General features: G+C 39.0%; 1 protein-coding gene and 1 pseudogene across 2 annotated transcripts in view; both read right to left on the bottom strand.

The window, feature by feature from the left end:
• Positions 1 to 21,657, bottom strand: part of NWD2 (NACHT and WD repeat domain containing 2) — a 199,729-nt gene that overhangs the window by 7,786 nt on the left and 170,286 nt on the right. Inside the window, exons 4-6 of the mRNA XM_025385583.1 lie at positions 11,362 to 11,565; positions 7,810 to 7,954; positions 2,239 to 2,828 (exon numbers count right to left, since the gene is read on the bottom strand). Of these exons, the coding sequence (XP_025241368.1) occupies positions 2,239 to 2,828; positions 7,810 to 7,954; positions 11,362 to 11,565 (939 nt within the window). The remainder of the gene's footprint in view (positions 1 to 2,238; positions 2,829 to 7,809; positions 7,955 to 11,361; positions 11,566 to 21,657) is intronic.
• LOC112624701 lies at positions 12,964 to 13,592 on the bottom strand (annotated as a pseudogene). Its single transcript, XR_003119462.1, has one exon. The product of XR_003119462.1 is annotated as a 60S ribosomal protein L17 pseudogene (transcript).

Here is a 21,657-nt window from a genome sequence, read left to right as displayed (position 1 = left end):
CAAAATATCCAGAAGAGCAAGAGCTCAGAAAGCCATTCCTTAAACTGACCAACTCTGGACAGTTACCACACTCTGCCTCGCTGGGACTGCTTATCTGTGCAGGGAATCAGCACGCCCCACGTAAGTCTTGACCTCTTGTGCTAGAGCATGTGGAGACGCATCACATGAACCTTTGACTTAGTCAGATTGAACAATATTTGTTTCCTCCAACCACCTGTATGCTCCTTTCCTCCACAAAGAAAAGGGCCCTAGGGTGAGTACCAAATGGCATATGTGAATGTTTACTCATTTGGTTTCAGTTCTCATGTGCCCCTCGTGGTGTTACTATCTTGCTTATTTGGAATAATTCTGAAGTTTGAAGATACAAATTCGTGTTCAAAGGCACACAAACATATGCATACACAATTTGTGTGATGCAATGTGGACCCTAAATACAAACCTGCTACTTCATCTAGTGCTTAATTAAAGAAAAAGCTGTATCTTCTAACACAAGCAGAAAACCCAGCTGGGCTTGATATATTAAGAAAAAGCAAATTAGACTTCCTATGGACTTTTCAAAGGTAAGTGGAATATACCTGATTTCACCTGTGGGCTTACTTTGGAACCTAATCCTCACATACAGTGCAATGCAACTGTCTCTGTTCTTGTCCTCAAGAGGACCAATTTGAGATTATGTAGCACATGACAGGTTATGAGAATATTCATGAACTTAAAGAAAGTTCTGGTCTTAAGAGAGTCACCATAGGAAGAACAACACAGAGCTTCAGAATTAACACCATAATAAAATAAACCACCACACTTTGACACTAAGGGAAGAGGAGGTTAAAAATAATGGAACTAGTTTCATCCTGTTTAGGCTGAAGAGCCAACTCAGCAGATACTACATTCCAGAGTGAGGTTCCAGACCATCATGCAGGAGTTGAAAGGGAGGTTCTGAAAACCAGTTTTGCTACTGTTAATAGATTGCCAACTGCTAGCCTGAAAAAGAAGACTGGAGAGGCAGGGAAAAATGGTGGGGATCAGGGTGCTGTGGGTTGTTTCTCTCACCTCCCCCTCCCTAAAAGGAGGTCAGAGAGATGCCTGTCTTTGACTTCTAGCCAAGAGGAAGGGACTTTAGTGGACCACCTATGGAATGCCCCCTATAGCTTGGGGATACAGGCATCTGGTACCTAGTGACATCTGGAAACCATGAAGGCTGAGTGACTGAGGCTGCCTAGCTGCTGTGATGGAGAAGTGAGACAGAGCTGCAGGGCTGGGACTGGCCCGGAGGTCTAGAGTTCCTCAGAGCAACACAATACCTGAGTGTTTCCCATGTGCTACATGTGGACAGCAGGCTGCAATGAATGGACAAGCGTTTCTGTTTGTTTTGTTTTTCCCAGGTCCTATCTAAGGAGTGTGCTGGGCTGTAGAGACGATCTTAGCAGAAAAGTACTGGAAGCACATTGCTGGATGTCTAGGAGCTGAGGAAGTAACCAGCTAGAAAAAAGATGCATTCCCCTGTGTCTAGGCAACTGTAGGTAAGAGATGCTCAGGGAAGACAGGGCAGAGGTACAGGAGGGGAAGGACCTCCAGGAAGCCATGAAAAGGCCTCCAAAGAGATGGGAGGCAGCTTTAAACATGTGCTAAGAACAGAGAGTTCACCGCCCAGTTCAGAACAGTACTGGTTATGTAAGAACTTTCTGGCCACCTTACCTTTCCTATATACCCTAAACTGTAACTTTATAGGAATCATAAATGTCATTGGGATTAGGAAAGAAGAGAAAGAAGTGCCATTTCCCATTGTAGGTGCCTTGTTTATGAGAGGCCCCAGATGGGGAAGAAAAGTGTAGACCGATGTTTTCACTTTCACCTTAGACTGGACATACTCATTACTGAACTGAGACTGATTTAGCAGACAGGAGTGGCCAGAGGGCTTGTCTTGTCTGAAAGGGATGAGAACAGTTATTGAGATTGGCCTGGGTTTTCATCCAAATGGGGTGAGGGACAGGAACTAGCCCACAACATGAGTCTGAACAGTGAAAGAAAAAAATAAACTTGCTTTCCAGTTGTATTCCATGAGTTTTGCTCTCTCAATATAACTGTCACACCAGCAAAAAAGAAGCACTGAAGTATTCACTCCTAAAAGACCAACTCTAATTCATATAGGAAACGCAGAAAGTAGAAATGAATTTGATTAATTTACCATTTTCCAAGACTACAAGTTTTTACAAATATACACAGGAAAGAATAGGCTTTTACCTTCTTTGCTACTTCAGCTAGCAGAAGGGTCTTCCCAGTGCATGGCCCACCGTATATAATAAGAGGGTTGATGTGTCCAGTTTTGCTTGGAAGAATGTAGTTATGCACTATGTTTAGAGATTCACATTTGTACTCATAGAAGGAGGCGTATGTTTTACATAATGATGAATGTTGAAGGATTTCGTCATAGAGTGTATCAGTTTCAGTGTCAAAATTCTGTTGTACCGTTGCCTGAATTATGTCAATCATGTCCTCATAAAATTGTTTACCAAGTCCTTCGATGTAATGATTTTCTATTTCTTGGGAGTAGCCTAGTTTCATGTCACAATGAGTAACAGATGTGTACACTCGCAGATTAGATGATGCAACGATAGTAGGAATAAATTCATCCCTGAGTTTTATCAGCTTCTCTTGGGCTTCTGGGTCCCGAATAATCCTCGGTTCTGTTCCAGTTATATCCATGTATTTTCCCATCTCTGGGATTTTCACAAAGCGCTCAATGTTAGCAATTTTCCTAATGTAGCAAACACACTTCTTTAGAAATGCTGGAGTTTGTTTTCCCAGAGCAAAGTCAAACTCATCCTCTATAGCTGAAAGAAAATATAACAAGGAATTTATTGCTTAGAACAAAGGAGCAACACACCCACATTCTCAATAGTCAATGCTTAGTCATTAGTGGTAAATTATTTTGCTTATGGTTTATAGCGAAGTAATCTTTAGAATAATTTCCTGATTTCTTATTTGTCTTTTCCTAATCAGCCAGCAACCCAGAAGAACAGGTTTTACATAAAATTATCTAATTTTCTCCCCAAGCATAGGAAGAGGTTGGACATAAGCATAATAAAGAAAGCATATCAAATGTATAGTGGATATTTCTAATATCCACTATTTCTAATTGCTGCTCAGTTTTCCTCTCAGACTTCAGAGGTTCTCAGTGGGAACAGCAGGGACCCATTTGGGCCAGGAAAGAAAGAGGAGGAGGCTGAAGGATGTAGCTAGTTAACCGTTCCTTGTCAGCCTTTCCTTAACAAAGTGACCTCACCATTTTGTTTGAGGTGTATTGAGTCCTAGTCAGATATGATCAAATATCAATACAAAAGCACATTTTTGTTTTTCTTTTTTGAGACGGAGTGTCGCTCTGTCGCCCAGGCTGGAGTGCAGTGGCTGGATCTCAGCTCACTGCAACCTCCACCTCCCGGGTTCACACCATTCTCCTGCCTCAGCCTCCTGAGTAGCTGGGACTACAGACACCTGCCACCAAGCCTGGCTAATTTTTTGTATTTTTAGTAGAGACGGGGTTTCACTGTGTTAGCCAGGATGGTCTCGATCTCCTGACCTCGTGATACACCCGCCTCGGCCTCCCAAAGTGCTGGGATTACAGGCGTGAGCCACCGCGCCCAGCCCAAAAGCACATTTTAAGGCAAAATATAATCATATTCTGATGACTGATTAATCTGGGTGATCTATGTCACTGTTATAATATCCATCGGAACGAATACAAAAAAAATGACTTAGTATATAGCTTCATTTCTTCTAAAATATAACATATTATGGCTTACAACACATATACTTGCACATAAGTAAATATACATTATAATAATTTGTCTCCCCATAAGAAAAATTTAAACTGGATCAGTAGTAAAATGTGTAAAAAATGTGTAACATCAGCTAATGGAAATGAATTACAAAGCAAGCAGTCTTAAAATTGGCTGCTCTTCCTTTCTTCCTCCTTCCACATCGCTTTCCTTCATCTAACTGCTCTTCATTGAACACCTTTTATATTACAGGCATGACGACAGCTGCTTAGGATACAATGGTGAGAGAAAACAGAACATTGAGAAAAATAATCCATTATGGAGTGCTATAAACTGAATGTTTGTGTCTCCCAGAAATTTATATGTTGAAACCTAATCCCCAGTGTGATAGCATTAGGAGGTGGGGTGTTTGGGTGATTTGTTCATGAGGGCAGAGCCTTTATGAATGAAAGTCATGTTCATATACAAAAGAGATCTCAGAGAGTTCCCTTGCCTCTCCTGCCCTATGAGGACACAGCAAGAAGACAGCCACATGGAGTGGGAAGTTGGCCCTCATTAGACACAGAATCTGCAGGTGCTTTGATCTCAGATTGTGAAATTTCTGTCAGGGAGGCTCTGAATACACAGGGCTGGTCTGGCCATAAATTGAAAAAAATTATATGCTAGCCATAACTCCAATGTCAAGCAAAATCTAGAATATATATACATATATTCTATAATGTAGCTATTAAGAAGGGTGAGAATTTTATTTTAAAATGATGCCTTTCAGTGGGACTCTTGTGATAATATTTTTTCAGTCATGACAGCCTTTCAATGGAAATTTTCAACTCAAATGAAAAAGTTATTTTCGTAGCTGCCAGTGTCTAGTAAGCTGTGTCATGAGCATCGGTACATTTTACAAAGGGTTTTAATTGAGCACGCTGGTTAAGGAAGCCAGTTAAAGGAGCTTATAAACATATGTCTACTATTCTTTTTAAGGAAGAGTAAGAACTTGCTATAAAGTAGATAAGGGAAGATGCCAGAAATCTGGACATCATGAGCTACTAGCAGCCTTGGATCCATCTCTTTTCTAGTCATCTGTGTAAAATGCTAGCAGGTTGGATTAGCAGCTTGCTACATTTTGAGAGCATCATGAAGAGAAAGGAAGAGGTCAAACTGTATTATCTATATATAATGCATTATAATCAGAGATATGCTCTGCCACCTTTGACTCCCAGGAAACAACTCAATTCTAACTTGACGTTATCACATTTATGGAAAGAGTGTATCAAGCAGAAGTGTTGATCATAAATGGAGCAAAAAAAGAAATACAGATAAACCAATTTGGCAGAGCCCATCTAAGCTTGGCTCAGGGGGGAAAAATGCTGTACATAGAATGCCTGGTATGGTATAGACTTAAATATACCTACATAAATGAGAGCTATGATACAAAGGCAACTCTACAGAGTTATTTTTAGAGGCAAAGTGCATGCTTATGATTTTAGGGAACTTTTATTCATAATTTCTGATGCCTATGTATAAATATCATAAATTTGAGAATTTTCGGGCATTATTAGAATGTTATATTTATTTTCTGCTTCTGCATGTTCCTTAATGTTCTGAAATTTAACCAGTGATATCACCCACTGAAGGTAATGGTAGAAATAGGTTTCCAGTCCTGGTAACTATTACCCATGACAAATTGATTTCTTTACGATTCCCAAGGCCACTGAGTTTTGATGTTCTCAGAAGGGCACCATTTTAGAGTCTTAATTTATTTCTCTTCCTCTCCTGTTGTTTAAAAGGGTGAAACAAGAAGTGTGAAAAATTACATTCAAACATAAATAATACACCTTTAACAGGTTCTATCCAGTATTCTTATTTCAAGGTTTCTAAAAATATAACGTATACTATATCCATTTGAAAGAGTTGGCACGTCAGCAATTTTGATTGTGCAGACATGATCTTAAAAGGAGTTTGAATGTAAAATAAACAACATTGTCATGAGCATGTATATATTCAGGAGATATAACCCCAAGCAGGAAACAGCCCACTTGCAGTAGCTCATGTGAAATTTCTCATCTTCACATGGCTATCCATGTGGACAGAGTTCTTCACTATGGGGAAAGCTAGGACAAGTGTTTGCCAGTGAAATAAGGAAACACTGGAGCTGTGTGATTGTAAATAAGAGGATAACTTCCCCAAACTGGTGTCTTTTACATAAATAATAGGAAAGCTTCACTCTAGGTACTTTTTTCTTTTTTTCTTTTTTTTTTTTTTGAGACACAGTCTCGTTCTGTCGCCCAGGCTGGAGCGCAGTGGCCAGATCTCAGCTCACTGCAAGCTCCGCCTCCCGGGTTCACGCCATTCTCCTGTCTCAGCCTCCCGAGTAGCTGGGACTACAGGCGCCCGCCACCTCGCCCGGCTAGTTTTTTGTATTTTTTAGTAGAGACGGGGTTTCACCGTGTTAGCCAGGATGGTCTCGATCTCCTGACCTCGTGATCCACCCGTCTCGGCCTCCCAAAGTGCTGGGATTACAGGCTTGAGCCACCGCGCCCGGCCTAGGTACTTTTTTCTAAGACAGCTCTTGAAGGAACAGGGCTGTTCTGTCTTTGATAAAGGTGAAGAGCCTAAGCCTCAAAGATGGATCTAAAGTTTCCAAAGGAACAAGGATAAACCCTAATCTATATATTTAAATATAGTACTTATTCCTGATGATTGTGGTATTTTCAGGAAGACTTTAAATAAGCCCTAACTTTTAAATTTGTCAAAACGATTTGTATCTTCTCTGAGCTTCACACACATGTATTCAGTGAGAATGATTACCTAGTGCCTTTTAGGTTTTCACGAAAGCTTCGCTGCACCATTCCAACACCAGTCTGAAGAAGCAGCTATTATAATTTTTCCCTTTATAAATTTTCACTATCAACTTTCAAAATAAATGCTTACAAATCTGACTACTTTTACCTACTTGTGTTTGTTCCCTGGAAACTATGACTGACATATTCCTTCAGTTCTGTAGTTTCCTGAGCAACTTCTAATGATAAAGCTTCCTTTCCATGTTTGAGAAAGGCCAACAGGTGAGCCTCTGTACACAGAATGCATGGTACGGTATAGACTGAAATATACCTGAATAACTGGGTAGGTTTTTATTTTAACGTTAAATTTGAGCCTACCAAATCCCTGTGTCACACCATCCAATGGCTCCATCTCACCCAGAATAAAACATAAGGTTCCCATTATGGCCTGTGCTCAAGTTCTATCCTCATCTCTCCCTCCTTGTAAAAGTTCAAACAAACAAACAAATAAACAAACAAGCAGCAAAGCTACCTTTTCTTTTTCCTGCTCCTGGAATTAACTAAGCACATTCCTGTCTCAGAGGTCTTGAATCTGTTGCTCCCTTTGCTGGGAATTCTCTACCTTAGCTACATAGGACACTGTCAGCTCTGATTTTCTTCTGTAATTCAGGTCCAAAGTCAACTCCTTTTTGCCCACCTTATCTAAATCTGGACCCCCACATCCTTTATCAGTCACTATTATCCTATGACTGCTTTATTTTATTCACAATACTTATCAATCACTTTTGATATGATCTTGTTCATTTATTTGATTACTTGGCTATCACTTATGAATATTTTCCTCCCTCTAAAAAAATAAGTTGCAGGAGGCCTGAGACCCTGTCTTTTTACTCAGCGTTGTCTCCCCAGTGCTTGGCACATAGGAACCCAACAGGTTCATTAATATTTGCTGGATAAGCGGGTGAATGATGAATGAACAGCTCAACGGAGAAGTCATGGCAGAATGTGGTCAGTTATATCCGGGGCCACCTCTGGCTTCTTTTAAAATCACATTTTCTAGAGAAGACTTCGAGTTAAGGAAAGACTTTTCTATGAATTAAAACAAAAGAACATTTGCTTCTCCAGAACATAGGAACATTTAAAAAATTAAATTTCATCAGGCAGTAAATGAGATTAAATTTGCAGGGCATTAAAGGGAAGCAGTTGATGTACCTATTAATGATCTATTTCTTATTTTACTGAATGTGTGGGAAAATTACCTGAGAACAGGTACCTCCTAGCCTGGCTGTGTTTCATTTTACCCTTTTCGTGTAACAGCTTTACAGCAGCCTTAAATATCTTCTTGATCTCATCTGATACCTCTTGCCATGTCTTCTCATTTTCAGCATTGGCAGAAGGCTGCATCTATAGAGATGTAAAAGGGAGAAATTAGTCTTACAATCATCAAAAAATAATAATATTTAAGAACAAGAAAATTTATATTATTTGAAGGCCCACTATGTGCCAATACTATGATAGGTGCTTTACAGACAGTGTCTAATTTAATCCCCTTGATGTCTCTGAAAGTTAGAAATTATTTCCATGTTGCATGCGAACTTGACCAAATTACACAAGGGTGTCACCCAAATAGGGTGTGTTTATTGGATTTTCTTATATACCATGCTTTTCGCATTTGAGTTTTGATACAAATGCCATAAGAAAATAATCTCTGGTGTCCTTGAAAGGGGAGAGAAAGTTAAAGGGGAGGTGCTCTTACGTTATATCTAATTGTCTTTATTTATTTTAGCTTCATTTGTTTTGATGGTCCACTAGGAGATAAAATGGGAGGAATGCCTACCAATAAAGTAACATTTACATAGTCTTGATGATAATCTTATTGATACATTCATTTATTCAATAATAATTTATGCAGAAATATCATATGGGGTTTTAGGAATAATCTCAATTTCCCCAGTGGATCATAAAAATAAATGAAGAAACAATTAAAGCAAATTAAATAGTAACATATGAGAAAATCCCCTAGATCATGGTATAAACTGGTTTCCTGGGGTATCAGGTTCTTTGCTATCTATATTTACTCGTGGCATCTTTAACTGGGAAATGGTTTGGGTTTACCCCAATATTCCCACCCAGAGAAACAATATTGTTACAGATAATTACTTTGAATAATACGTGTGAGGGCAAAGAAGAAAAATCAAGGATTCTGATCTAATTTCCTATTGTACAGAGAAAATGTGTTATGTTGGATACCAGAATGACAAATACACAGATCCCGAAGTGGAGAACTGTGGGTAACCCACAGCTGTCCTCTTGGAACTGCCTGGGTGCTGACTGAATCAAGGACATTCTCTTTGGCAGAGGGTTGGGTATCTATACCTTCTTTGCAGTCTCCCTAAATATTCTACTCAGTGAACAGGTTCACCCTTCCTCTCTTCCTCTTTCATTTGCTTTTAAGGGACATATCATAAACTTGGGAGCCAAGTTGGAAAGTAGATAACAATGTTTCCATCATGCTCAAGCATGAATCACTCCATCACTCTCCATAAGATGCATGAATATAAATGGACTGTTTAAAATGTTAAAGAAAAAATATTAAGTTAAAATTTAAAAAGAGACTATAAATCATAGCTAGGTAGATTTTACAAAGGCCTTCCTCCCACAGAAAACAAATGCACACATGAACCTTTCACAAAATTAAAAACTGTAACTGTCAAACTTGAAAACTCAATGTACAGACAGAGTGAACACAGCTGAAGAAAAAATCGGTGAACTGGAAAAATAATCTGAAGTTATCTTCTGGAAAGCAGCACAGAGATAAGAAAATTGATTATGTGAAACTGATCGTGATTATGATGATATGATTATGATCAGTTTCGCATGATCAATTTTCTTAATTTTTTTCTTCTTCACCCTCACATGTATTATTCAAAGTAATTATCTGTAAGAATATTGTTTCTCTGGGTGGGAATATTGGGGTAAACCTAACTGATCATGTGAAATGATCCCTTTTCATTGATTATGTGAAAGAGAATTAGAAGCCGTAGAGGACAGACTGAGATGGCCGAAGGCAAACATAATTAAGGAGCACAAAGAAAGAGCAGAGGGAATAGAGGAGAGGCATTGTTTGATGAGATGATGACTGAGAATTTTCTAGAATTAAGAGACTATATGAATTCACAGATACAGGAAGCATGACATATACCAATCAGAATAAATGGACACAGTATAGAAAAGTGGGCAAAACAGTAACTTTTCAGATAAGTAAACAAAGGGAGCTTCATTAATGGAAATTTAACCAATTAAAATTAAGAATTAATGACCAATTATTTCATTAAATTATTAATTATTTAATAATACCAATATTAATAAGTAAAAATCAGTATCATTAGTAAACCTTCTTTGATGGAACTTATAAAGGATATACTTCAGGAAGAAGGAAAATTAGACTAGAAGGAAAGTTAGAGATGCTAAATGGAAAGGTGAGTGACAATTTATAGTTTCTTAGTTTTGGATTTAGTTTTTTTTCATTCAATTTTTAAAGGTGCACAATGTGATGTTTTGATACATGTATATACTGCGAAATGGTTACCACAATCAAGTTAACTAACAAATCCACCACCTCACATAATTACCTTTGTTTTGGTGGGTGGTAAGAACACTTGAGATCTACTCTGTCAGTCAATTTCAGGTTTATAATTAACTATAGTCACTATGAAAGTTTGTGCCCTTTGACCAACATCTCTCCATTTCCTCTAAATCCCAGACCTTTGTAAACACACTTCTACCTCTGTTACCATGAACTCAACATTTTTAGATTCCACATATAAGTGAGATCATACGGTATTTGTCTTTCTGGGCCTGGCTTAATTCACTTAGCATAATGTCCTCCAGGTTCATCCATGTTGCTGTAAATGGTAGGATTGTTTTCTTTTAAAAAGACTGAATAATATCACAGTATGTGTGTATATAAATGTTCCTTAATTTCCTTCTACATTGTCTTTATCTTTTCATTTGCTGACAGACACTTAGACTGTTTCCATATCTTGGCTATTGTGAACAATTCTGCAATGAACCTGGGAGTACGGACATATCTTCAAGACAGTGATTTTATTGCCTTTGGATATATACCCAGAAGTGGGTAGTCCTATTTTTAATTTTTTGAGGAACGGCTATACTGTTTCCCACAGAGGCTGCCCCAATGTACAGTCTCACCAACAATGTACCAGGATTCCTTTTTCTTCACATCCTCTCCAACGCCTACTATCTTTTGACTCTTTGATGGCCATCCTAACAGGTGTAAAGTGACTTGGCATTGTGGCTTTCATTTGTGTTTCCCTAAGGATCAGTGTGGATTTAGTTTTAAAAGGAAAACTTGGGCCGGGCGCGGTGGCTCAAGCCTGTAATCCCAGCACATTGGGAGGCCGAGACAGGCAGATCATGAGGTCAGGAGATCGAGACCATGCTGGCTAACACGGTGAAACCCCGTCTCTGCTAAAAAAATACAAAAAACTAGCCGGCGAGGTGGCGGGCGCCTGTAGTCCCAGCTACTCGGGAGGCTGAGGCAGGAGAATGGCGTAAACCCGGGAGGCGGAGCTTGCAGTGAGCTGAGATCCGGCCACTGCACTCCAGCCTGGGCGACAGAGCGAGACTCCGTCGCAAAAAAAAAAAAAAGAAAACAAAAAAAAAAGAAAACTTGGGGCCTAGGGCAGAGTAACTTTCTGTCTTTTCTGTGCAGAACCACCCCTGGATGACGTAAACGGTAATAATGTAGTAATGGACAGATCCATAGGCTGGCGGGAAAAGCAGCTTACTGCATTTCTATTGCTTTTCAGCATTTCTGTCTTGGGTCTGAGGTAATAGGCTGCTGGCACCGAGTTCTCATCTCGACAGTACCACTCCTCCAGCAACTTGGTCTCCAGCTTTGCCTCTATGGCGGCATCCAAAATCATTTCAAACTCTGAGGCTTCAACTTCTCCAGGGATTCGGATATTCCCATATTTTTCACCCAATAGTCCCTGTGTATCAACAAGAAAGTTCAATTTAGTGTATCACTAAGAAAGTTCATTTTAGTATTCACATCACATGGTCACTGAATAAATATTAATCAATAGATAACAAAATACATTGCTCCATCAGTTTTCTCTTTTGGTCACAGTGGATAGTTGATTTCCTAAGTAAAATTAGATCAATTATATTACAACAAATTATTCATAGACTGAGAAATGAGACTCCATATCACAATCACATCAGATCAATTCAAAATAAAGAATTTTTGCAGCCAATTTACTTTCTCAAAGTTTACGTAATACAACAAAAGCTGATCTACTCTGAGATTTGTTTGTTCATATCAAAGAAAAATGATGTGCTAGACCTTAAAAATGTCAAACATTACTGTAAAGCCTCAAACCAAATAACTGCTTTGTCAAGAATTGATAGCATAATCCTAAGTTTCAGATTCACACCCCTACAATGAAAAGAAGTATGACATCACTGAATGTGATACTACTAGTAACCCCATTGGTAACTAAAAAAAAAAAATTCAAAATGTAAACAAGAGAGCATTTTCTCTCTATTAAATTGGCAAAAGAAACCTCTCACAGAAAAACAATGAACAAATATGTACTCAGCCTTATGTCAAGGTGTGAGAAAATAACCATAGAGTGCTGATGGGTGTGTAAAATGGTCTAGCATTAGAAGCCTAATCAGGCAATATGTATTTAGAGCCCTAAAAATCCATATAACTTTTTACTTTGCATTTTTTTCTTCTGAGAATTTGCCTTTAGGAAATAATTAAGGATGCAAATACTTCCAAAAATACTTATGGTGAATTGGTTTCTTTGAAAGAATTGCCTAATAACCTAAATGTTCATTCAAAAGATGTACTAAATTGTATCATACAAGTATATTGACTTAGAAAGATGTTTACAAATACGTATTAAATGAAAAGTGTAAGTTATAGAATGGTATTCATAAGATGATTCCAGGCTGAGTGTGATGGCTCTCGCTTGTAATCCCAGTACTTTGGGAGGCTGAGGCGGGTGGATCCTTGAAGCCGGGAGCTCGAGACCAGCCTGTCCAACATGATGAAACCCTGTCTCTACTGAAAAATACAAAAATTAGCCAGGCGTGGTGGCATGTGACTGTAATCTCAGCTACTTCGGAGGCTGAGGCCCAAGAATCGCTTGAACCCGGGAGAAGAAGGTTGCAGTGAGCCAAGAATGCACCACTGCATTCCAGTCTGGTAAACAGAATGAGACTCTGTCTCAAAAAAATAAAAGATGATTCTAGTGATTTTGATATTTATATATATAGAGAAGAGAGAGAATATTATGTACATATGTTAGAGAGAATATCACGTATATATGCATACACAAACATACATAAGAAACATTTTATAAAAATGCAAAGCAAGGTTTTTTTTTCCCTTTTAATTACATTTATTTTAATGCTGAATTTACTCCCGTGCCATAAGTTTTTGTTTCTTCAGTTTCTTCTGGGATATCTTTTTCTTCTGGGCAACCTCCTCTTCTGGTTTAGGAACAATCTGTTCCTTTTCAGTAAGGATCATCTCAATGTGGCAGGGAGAGCTCATGTATGGGTTAATCCGACCATGAGCTCTGTAGGTCCGTCGGCGCATCTTAGGTGCTTTGTTCACTTGGATATGCTCGATGACCAGAGAATCTACATCTAAACCCTTAAGTTCAGCATTACTCTCTGCATTTTTAAGCATATGCGGCAAAAATTCAGCACTCTTTTTGGGCTACCGACCTTGTGTCCAGCCCCACTGCTTGGCCTGGGCACACCTGCCAACTCCACCATTGTAACGTCGGAATGGTACGCACTGTTTCTGTAAAGTGACATCTTTCAGATACTTTGTGGATTTTCGAATATGCATACCCTTGATGGCCTGGGCAGTTTCACGAGTGTTCTTAAAGTGAACACGAAGATTGGAACCTCTTGATTTGCATGATTTCGTGGGGTTCTCCGGGTTAAGTGAATAGCGAACCATTTTCACAGATTACCTCAGGCCGCTTAGGGAAAGAGCCAAAGCAAGGTTATTAATGGCTATCTTTGGGTGGTTTCAAATTTACATAGGTCATTAAATAAGTTTATTATTTTTTATTAAAAACCTTTTTTTGGTATACATATATATTATTTTGTAGTGAGAAAAACAGCAGGTATTTAAACATTTTAAATTTAGTGGTGTAGGCCGGGCATGGTGGCTCACACTTGTGATCCCAGCACTTTGGGAGGCCAAGGCGGGAGGATCACCTCAGGTCAGGAGTTTGAGATCAGCCTGGCCAAAATGGTTAAACCCTGTCTCTACTAAAAATACAAAAACTAGCCGGGTGCGTACTAGTAATCTCAGCTACTAGGGAGGCTGAGGCAGGAGAATCGCTTCAATCTGGAAGGCAGAAGTTGCAGTGAGCCGAGATCGTGCCACTGCACTCCAGCCTGGGCAACATAGCGAGACTCCATCTTTAAAAGAAATTAGTAGTACTGCCGATTTGCTTTGTGGAGCAACACTTTCAAGGTTGTTGAAACTGTCTGCTTAAGCCAGTGGTTCTCACAGCGTGGACTTGGAACCAGCAGCATCCGCAACACCTGGGAACATGTGAATTCTCAAGCCCCATCCCAGAGCTACTAAAAAATAAACTGTGGTTACAGAGCTGAGCAATCTATGTTTTAGCAAGTCCTCCAGGTGGCTGAACTTCCAGTTTAAGCTAATAAAACTATTAGCTTAGATAGCACTTGGCATTTCAATTAATCTTCATCTTACCTAGTAGAAATGAGGGAACACAAAGGACCTCTTACATAAGCCTACCAAAGTAATTTGTCTGCTTTATTGTATCCATGAGACACTTTCTGTTCAATCTGGGGGCACTTTTGTTCTTTCCTCTTGTTGATTAACATTTTAGCATAAACATCAAGCTGTGTTTATCCACTGGAAAGTGAATTTCCGGTTTGGTTTCCCTAGGGGGCACTTCTGACTACTTCTCCTGCCTATCCAGTATTCACAGTGTCCTTTTCATCAGATACAGGCAGCTGAAAGAGTAGGAGAAGTCCTTGGTAGATCTGTGTCCACATAAATTCATGACCTAAACTCTACAACACACTAGTAAGCTCTCTGAGGGAGAGGCCAGAGCTGTTTATTCCTAGCTATAGAAGGGATTAAAACACACAGTTGTTGACTAAATGAATGAACCAAGACAGAGAAAGAAATCATTAAAGTTTGTTTTGCTCTTCTCTGAAGCTTCTCTCTGTAGTCAAGTAAAATAGTTCAGCTCTCAATAGGTGGAGTAACAATTTGGGAAGGTACCAGTTTTGTGAGCAATACTCATTTCAGCCGTATTCCTTAAGCAGGTACTGTATAAACATATCTCTGGTTGGACCATGTCCTCTCTCTCTCCTTAGCACATAAGCCATCTCATATAAGTGGTTTAGTAAGGTGACTGTGAGCACCTGAATTCACTGCCTCAAGCTCAAGCCTCCTCAGTACTAGCCTCAATGACCAGAAAGGAAGTAGATCTAATCTAGCAGTTCTTTTTGGCTGCAAAAGTCCCTTTGGAAGGGGCTAGAATGGAGGGATGCCACATTATTGGTATCCATTATTTCAGCATGATATATGAGGGTTCTACAGAGGGTGTGCTAATCCCAACCCACTGTATTCGCCTGAAGGCCAATTAAGAGCACTTCTATTTAATCTACATTGGGCCAATCTTGATAACAGGTTTATATAACAAAAATGATGTATCTCAAGTTGTTTCCCAAACTTCTCTAATGGTTCCCTCTTCCAAAATCTCTTATGCTAAACAAATTGGCATGGTCTTTCATTTTACCACACATACAGAGGAACATTATCTTTTTTAGGGTAACCAACCTGGTGATTATCCCATTATCTTGCCTAATTCTGGACAATCAGCACTCTTAGTTGGGGCTGTATGCCACTAAGAATGAGGTTTTAATGCTGGGATGTGCCATCAAACAGACCCACATGGGCGAAATAGGGAATAAGAGAATGTCTAAGCAGTAGACATTGGTAGAATTCAAAAAAGTATACAGATGGAGTTTGGTCATTTGTGGAGGACCAGGTAGACAGACAGCACATTAAATATTGGATTTAGTAATTGAAAACACTCCATCTAGTAGCCAATTCAGTCTTGGAATATCATGGACTAGTTACTACAATCCAAGGCAAGACCAGCTGGGTTTTGGGCATGAGGCAGGGAAGAGGACAAAATAGAGAGTACAGAAACAAGATCTTGTCCCTGGACAGCACCATCATGATTGCACAGCAATGTACTGTTGGTTCTTCAACTTCTTTCTGCTCTAAACAAGGCTGGTCCCAGAGACTAGGGTTCAGTCAAATCTATGGATCGGTTTCTAAAATATGCTTCACAGATCATCTACATCTGGATCACCCAGGGTACTTGCTAAAATGTAGGTTGCTAGGTCCATTCTCAGATGGAAAGAACATTGTGAGTGAAGATTCCAAGGAAACTGCATTTTAAAATGAGGTTCCAAAGGAATTCAGAATTTGAGAGCCATTGCTATGGGCAGTGCAAATGTGGTCTCATGAGGAATGGTTAGCAAGTACTGAAGGGGCAGAGCCTGGACCACATTAGATCATTTCAAAAATCAAGGGCTATTTAAAAATAATCATTTCTTTCAGTTAAGCACCTGGCACCAAATACTGTAATTATGTAATAAATACAGTAAGGCAAAATGTTCCTTAAAGATTACTAAAGAAGAAAAAATATCCTAATCCCATTCAAATAACAAATATATATTGAGTGCCTACTATATATAAAGTGGTAATATAGAACTTCAGAAAAGTAATAATGTGCTACAGGCTTCAAGTTACTTATTGGATTGTTCTCCCTTACTCTTTTCCTTCTCACTATTGATTCTTCCTTTAGGTGGAATGCTCATAAATCATGAATCAGTTAATTTTTAGGAGTCTAAGACAGGATTCTACCTCAATCTTATCTTGCTATTTGACAAACAGCAAAAGTGAATTTTGCTTCCACATTTTTCAGTAAGATATTTTTGGTTTGTGTGTGTGTGTGTGGTGTGTGTAGTTACAGTTCTAAAATAACACACAAATATTTACAAATAAGGCAACACACAAATATTTTACCAGGACCAGAGTCAATTTACAAAAGGGGGCAGTCCTACTCAGTTGCAAAGTCCAGCTCATATGGTCAATGGACTAGAGCAGAGGTGGAGATGGAAGACCAAGTTCAAGAGGCTAGCAGTTAAACTCTAGGCAGCAAGATGGATTCCACTGTTTTGTTTCCCAATTAGACTATTCCTTAGCTCTGCAGCCATGGGCAGTATCCATGAATGACTTTAGGGCAGCCATAGCAGCTATGAACAAGAAGGCATCCTTCTCTGTTCACTGGCAATAGAGTATTCATTCCAGTCACTGAAAGAGAAACAGATTTTCCACACCCTTCTGACCCCAATTCTCAAAAATCTTGCTTTTGCTTAGTTAAACCAACTTTGCAAGTTTGTAAGGAAAAACTTGGTGCAGAGATGAGAGACTACATTCAATTTTGCATTGAAGTCCATTTTTATGAGTTACACTATTGATCCATCTGCCTATGACCCTAGACAGAAGAAATGCATATGACTGAAATAATTTTCTATTTTTTATTGAATAGTTTAAACATTCTGTCAATACATATGTGAAAATAAACATATGGGATTTTGCCTGTCTGTAGAAATCTATAGTCACCTCTCTCCCATCCACCTTACCAAATGTGGAAACACATTTAAATTGGCCTATTCTTAAACACTGAAGACACATAATATCAGGTAGGCAGAAAGCAACAATACAACACTCAAATATAATCTGGGGAGTTAAGTCTAAAAGGCTGAAAAAATCTAAGAAAAATTTCTCAGACTTAACAAACACTTCCTGATGTTTTGGAACTGGATAAAGGTGGTGTTTGTACAACACTGTAAATGTAGTAAATGCCACTGAATTGTTCACTTTAAAATGGTTAATTTTATGTTGTATGAATTTCACCACAATTAAAAATACTTTCTGAACTATTGAGCTCTTTAGAACTAGGAACTTAAATGTAAAAAGACTCTCTACTTCTTAAAATCTCATTTTCCTTCTTTACATGCTGCTATAGCTACATCTAAGCCACTGCTTTCAAAGGCTTAGAGATAACATTTTCCCTCTTCTCAATTGATTTTTTTTTCTTTTCCATTGGGCAAATATTGATTTCTCTCCACTCTGCTCATCATGTGCAGTTAGCTCTGCCTGAGCTTGCAACTGAGAATCTTTGGGGTCTGAGTCTACGGCATGCAGTTTGTATTGTACCAAACAGAATACAGGAATAAGTATTCTTGAAGGTGTTGATGAACTCAGTGTGTCCTTGACGTTACTCTGTGGTGGGATGTCAGGAAAGACAGGTGAGGATAGAGTATTTGGGGTTATGGATGCCATGCTTTGCTGGGCATGAGGCAGCTGCTCCCTGGACTGCTGCTTATGAGCCATTCCTCATGGGAGAGCTGTAAAGGAAAAGAGATCTTCACTCATCCTCCTCCACAAACTGGTGCTATAACAAGCTGAAGCACATACTCTTTAAATGCCCTATTCCCACAACCCAGTCACCGGAGCAAGGCAGGTGGGCCTATTTCTCTCTTTCTATAAGCTTCTATTTATTACAATAAAATTTTATGATTTTATGCATAATTTTCCTTCATATATGATCTCATTTGACACTCAAGCATCTGTGAAGTAGGGAGAGACACCAAGGCTCCCAGACCTCAGCAGGCTTGCCCAAGGCCATGTTTCCCAGAAGACATGGTAGTACCAGCATTTGAATATGGGGCTTTAAATTCAATATCCCCATTGTTTCTACTTCATCAAGTTCTTGTACTACTTCCCCTTCTGAGAGTATCTTAGAGCAGCTCATTTGATTGTGATACCTCTTGTAGCCAGTACCCTTGGCAGGGCTACCATGTATGAATGTGCAGGCTGTGCACTGCACAACTCCAGGGGGCACTGTGCACAAGGGCTATGGCATGTTCGGTGTTATAGCCCTGGGTGTTGGTATTCTTTCTACCTGATTTATTCTTTTGGGTGGGAGAACAATGGTGGTTGTGATGTCTTCCCTGGAGCTCATGGTCAGTGTTAAGGACTCTACTGTGGAGTGAGACCACCTGAACCCCGCCAAAGAGCCAGTAACACCTTATTCACAACTTAACATTATTTTCTCAATGATTTGGAAGTCAAGAAGCACCTATATATCTATTTAAATTTGTAACACAAACATAGGATACTTTATTTAGAAGTAAATTACAACTCAATTACTCAAACTTTAAGTTTCTCATGTCACAAGTAGAAAGAGGAAATGCAGAAATGGGGATGTGATGGTTAATTCTGTGTGTCGACATGACTGGACCACAGGATGCCCAGATATTTCACTTAACATGATTTCTGGTTGGGTATGTGATGTTGTTTCTGGATGAGATTAGCACTTGAATTGGTAGACTGAGTAAAGCAGATGGCCCTCCCCAACTGCGTATGTATCATCCAATCCATTGAGGGCCTGAAGAGAACCAAAAGACAGAGTAAAGGCAAATTTGTTCTCTCTGCCTGACTGTTGAGCTGAGATATTGATCTTCTGCTCTTGGACTGGGACTTATTCCATTGGCACTGCTGTTTCTTTGGCTTTTGCAGTTGGACCGGAATTTATACCACCAGCTTCCCTAGGTCTCCAGTCTGCAGATGGCAGGTTGTGGGGCTTGTCAGACTCCACAGTTGCATGAGCCAATGCCTTATAATAAATCATCTACATATATTCGATTGACTTTGTTGCTCTGGAGAACTCTAATACAGGGGGAGATGGGAAAATGATAATAAATTGCAAAATAATAATGACAAGTGATTAAAACATTCCCTGTTAAAATAAGGTCCATATTAAAGGTAATCTAGATAAGGTCTTTAAAAAAGGTCATATTTTTGGCACCAACAGACATGAGGGTAATATTTTTGGAAAACTGTTCATTTCTCAGTTATTACAGATACACGCTTGTATGCAGGGTTGCCAAGAATGAATGTTAGCAGATATATCTAGCACATTAAGCATTTTTCATTCCAAAACATTCAATTATCCAGATATCCATGATGGTTCTGATGGTCGATAATAATTTGATATTTACTGGCATTTGTCTATGGGCAAAAAAAAATCAATTTCCCACAATGTGTATACAGTAAGCCTGTGTTTCACGTATTACAAATATGAGTCTCTGAAATAGGATATATCAACAAAGGGATACATTCATGGGTACAAATACTTAATCTAATCTGCAGATAAAGAAAGAATATTTTGAGGTTAGTAGAAGGCAAGGCATTAGGAGTGACGTAAGCAGATTGTTTTGTCTCTCTGAGTTTCAGCTTTCATATTTGTTAACAGAGATAAAACTGTTCCCTTGCATATTTATCTGGCCACATACCTCCTCTGGTGCATCATGAGAGTCAAACAGGTGAGGGTGAAAGCACTCTGAAATGTAAAGCACTTGGCAATACATAAAGTATCACTATAGAAATACAGTTTATAGAGAAACACATATATATGGCACACTGATACATACATACACAGAATAGAAAAAAATGCTGAGAGGTATAGCTGGATAGATAGAAGAATGAAGTATTTCTTGATTGGAAGGACAGAGGCCAGAAGGGAGGAAAAAATGCACAAGTAGTTGCTTATAGGTGGTATGAAGGTAAGAAAATGTGTGGTCAGATAAGTACAAACTTATCAATGTTCCAGGGGTGGAGAAAAAGAGCTTTAAAATAATTATGCTGGGTTAACTGCACTAGCTAGTTGGAACCCCAGCAACAGATGTACAGAGTCACCTTTATAGAGAATACAGGCATTATTTTAAGGGCAGGCGGCAATCCACATGTAAAACAGAAGTTTACAAAAATGAAGCTGTTTGTATTATAATCAGTGTGTTCGTAGCTATCTTTGCAGGAATTGAGTTACTTAAATTCGGTTTCTCTATAAAGGAAGGCCAGCATTGCTATGGACTAACTTGTGTCTCCTCAAAATTCGTATGTTGAAGCCCTAACTACCCATGTCACTGTGTTGAAGATGGGGCTTTTAAGGAGGTGATTAAGGTTAAATAAGGTCATAAGAATAGAGCCCTAAACTAACAGAACTGGTGCCCTTACTGGAAGAGAGACACCAGAGCTCTCTCTGCCAAGTGAGGACACAGAGAGAAGATGGCCCCTATTCTAGTCTGAAACAGACAGCCCTCACTGGAACCTGACCATGCTGGCACCCTTATCTTAAACTTCCAGTTAGACTGTGAAAAAAATATTTTTGTTGTTTAATCTACACAGTCTACAGTATTTTGTCCTTGCCACCTGAACTGACTAATACAAGCATACAGATGAACAAAATGAATGTGATGTTGTCAACATAAGGTCTGCTGTGTTTGGCACTGATCGTAAAATGAGGCAGTCAAGTCATAGATTAGGTAATTTACCAATTTCATCTAACATACAGCAGAATAACTAAACTGATGCTTCAATTATGTTTCTTTGAGAGCTAACAATTCTCAGCTTTCTCAAAATCACATTATAGTTTTACCTTTCTTGAAACCTACATTTGTGGTTTAATTATAGTTATTAAATTTACACACATAAACTCACTCCTGAACTCCTTATATTAATAATAATTCTGCTACTTTCTACTTATTGCAAGATGCTTTTGCCTGCAAGGAAGTTTCATGACTTGGAAACCACTGAACACAACCATTATTCTTTAGAAGTATTAGAACAAAGGGAACAGTCATAAGGGTGAAAGAGCTGCCTAACAGAGCCACATGGAATGGAGCCATTCTGGAGTTTGCTGTTAACTTACGTTACCTCCAAAGTACAGATTACAATCCTAACCCTGGCAGTTGCCTCACAAAATTGAGAACTGTGAAATGTGTCAGGATTACTGGAATTCTAAAATGCTAGAGAAAGAATTCATTGGGAAAATGAATACAAATGGAGCCGAGTTTTCAGAGGGGTAGTGGAGACAGAGTTTGGGACATATTATAAATGAGATGTCAAATTAGCCGGGCATGGT

Source organism: Theropithecus gelada, chromosome 5, assembly GCF_003255815.1.
Source record: "Theropithecus gelada isolate Dixy chromosome 5, Tgel_1.0, whole genome shotgun sequence".
NCBI lineage: Eukaryota > Metazoa > Chordata > Mammalia > Primates > Cercopithecidae > Theropithecus > Theropithecus gelada.
This window is presented reverse-complemented; position numbering and strand designations above follow the sequence as displayed.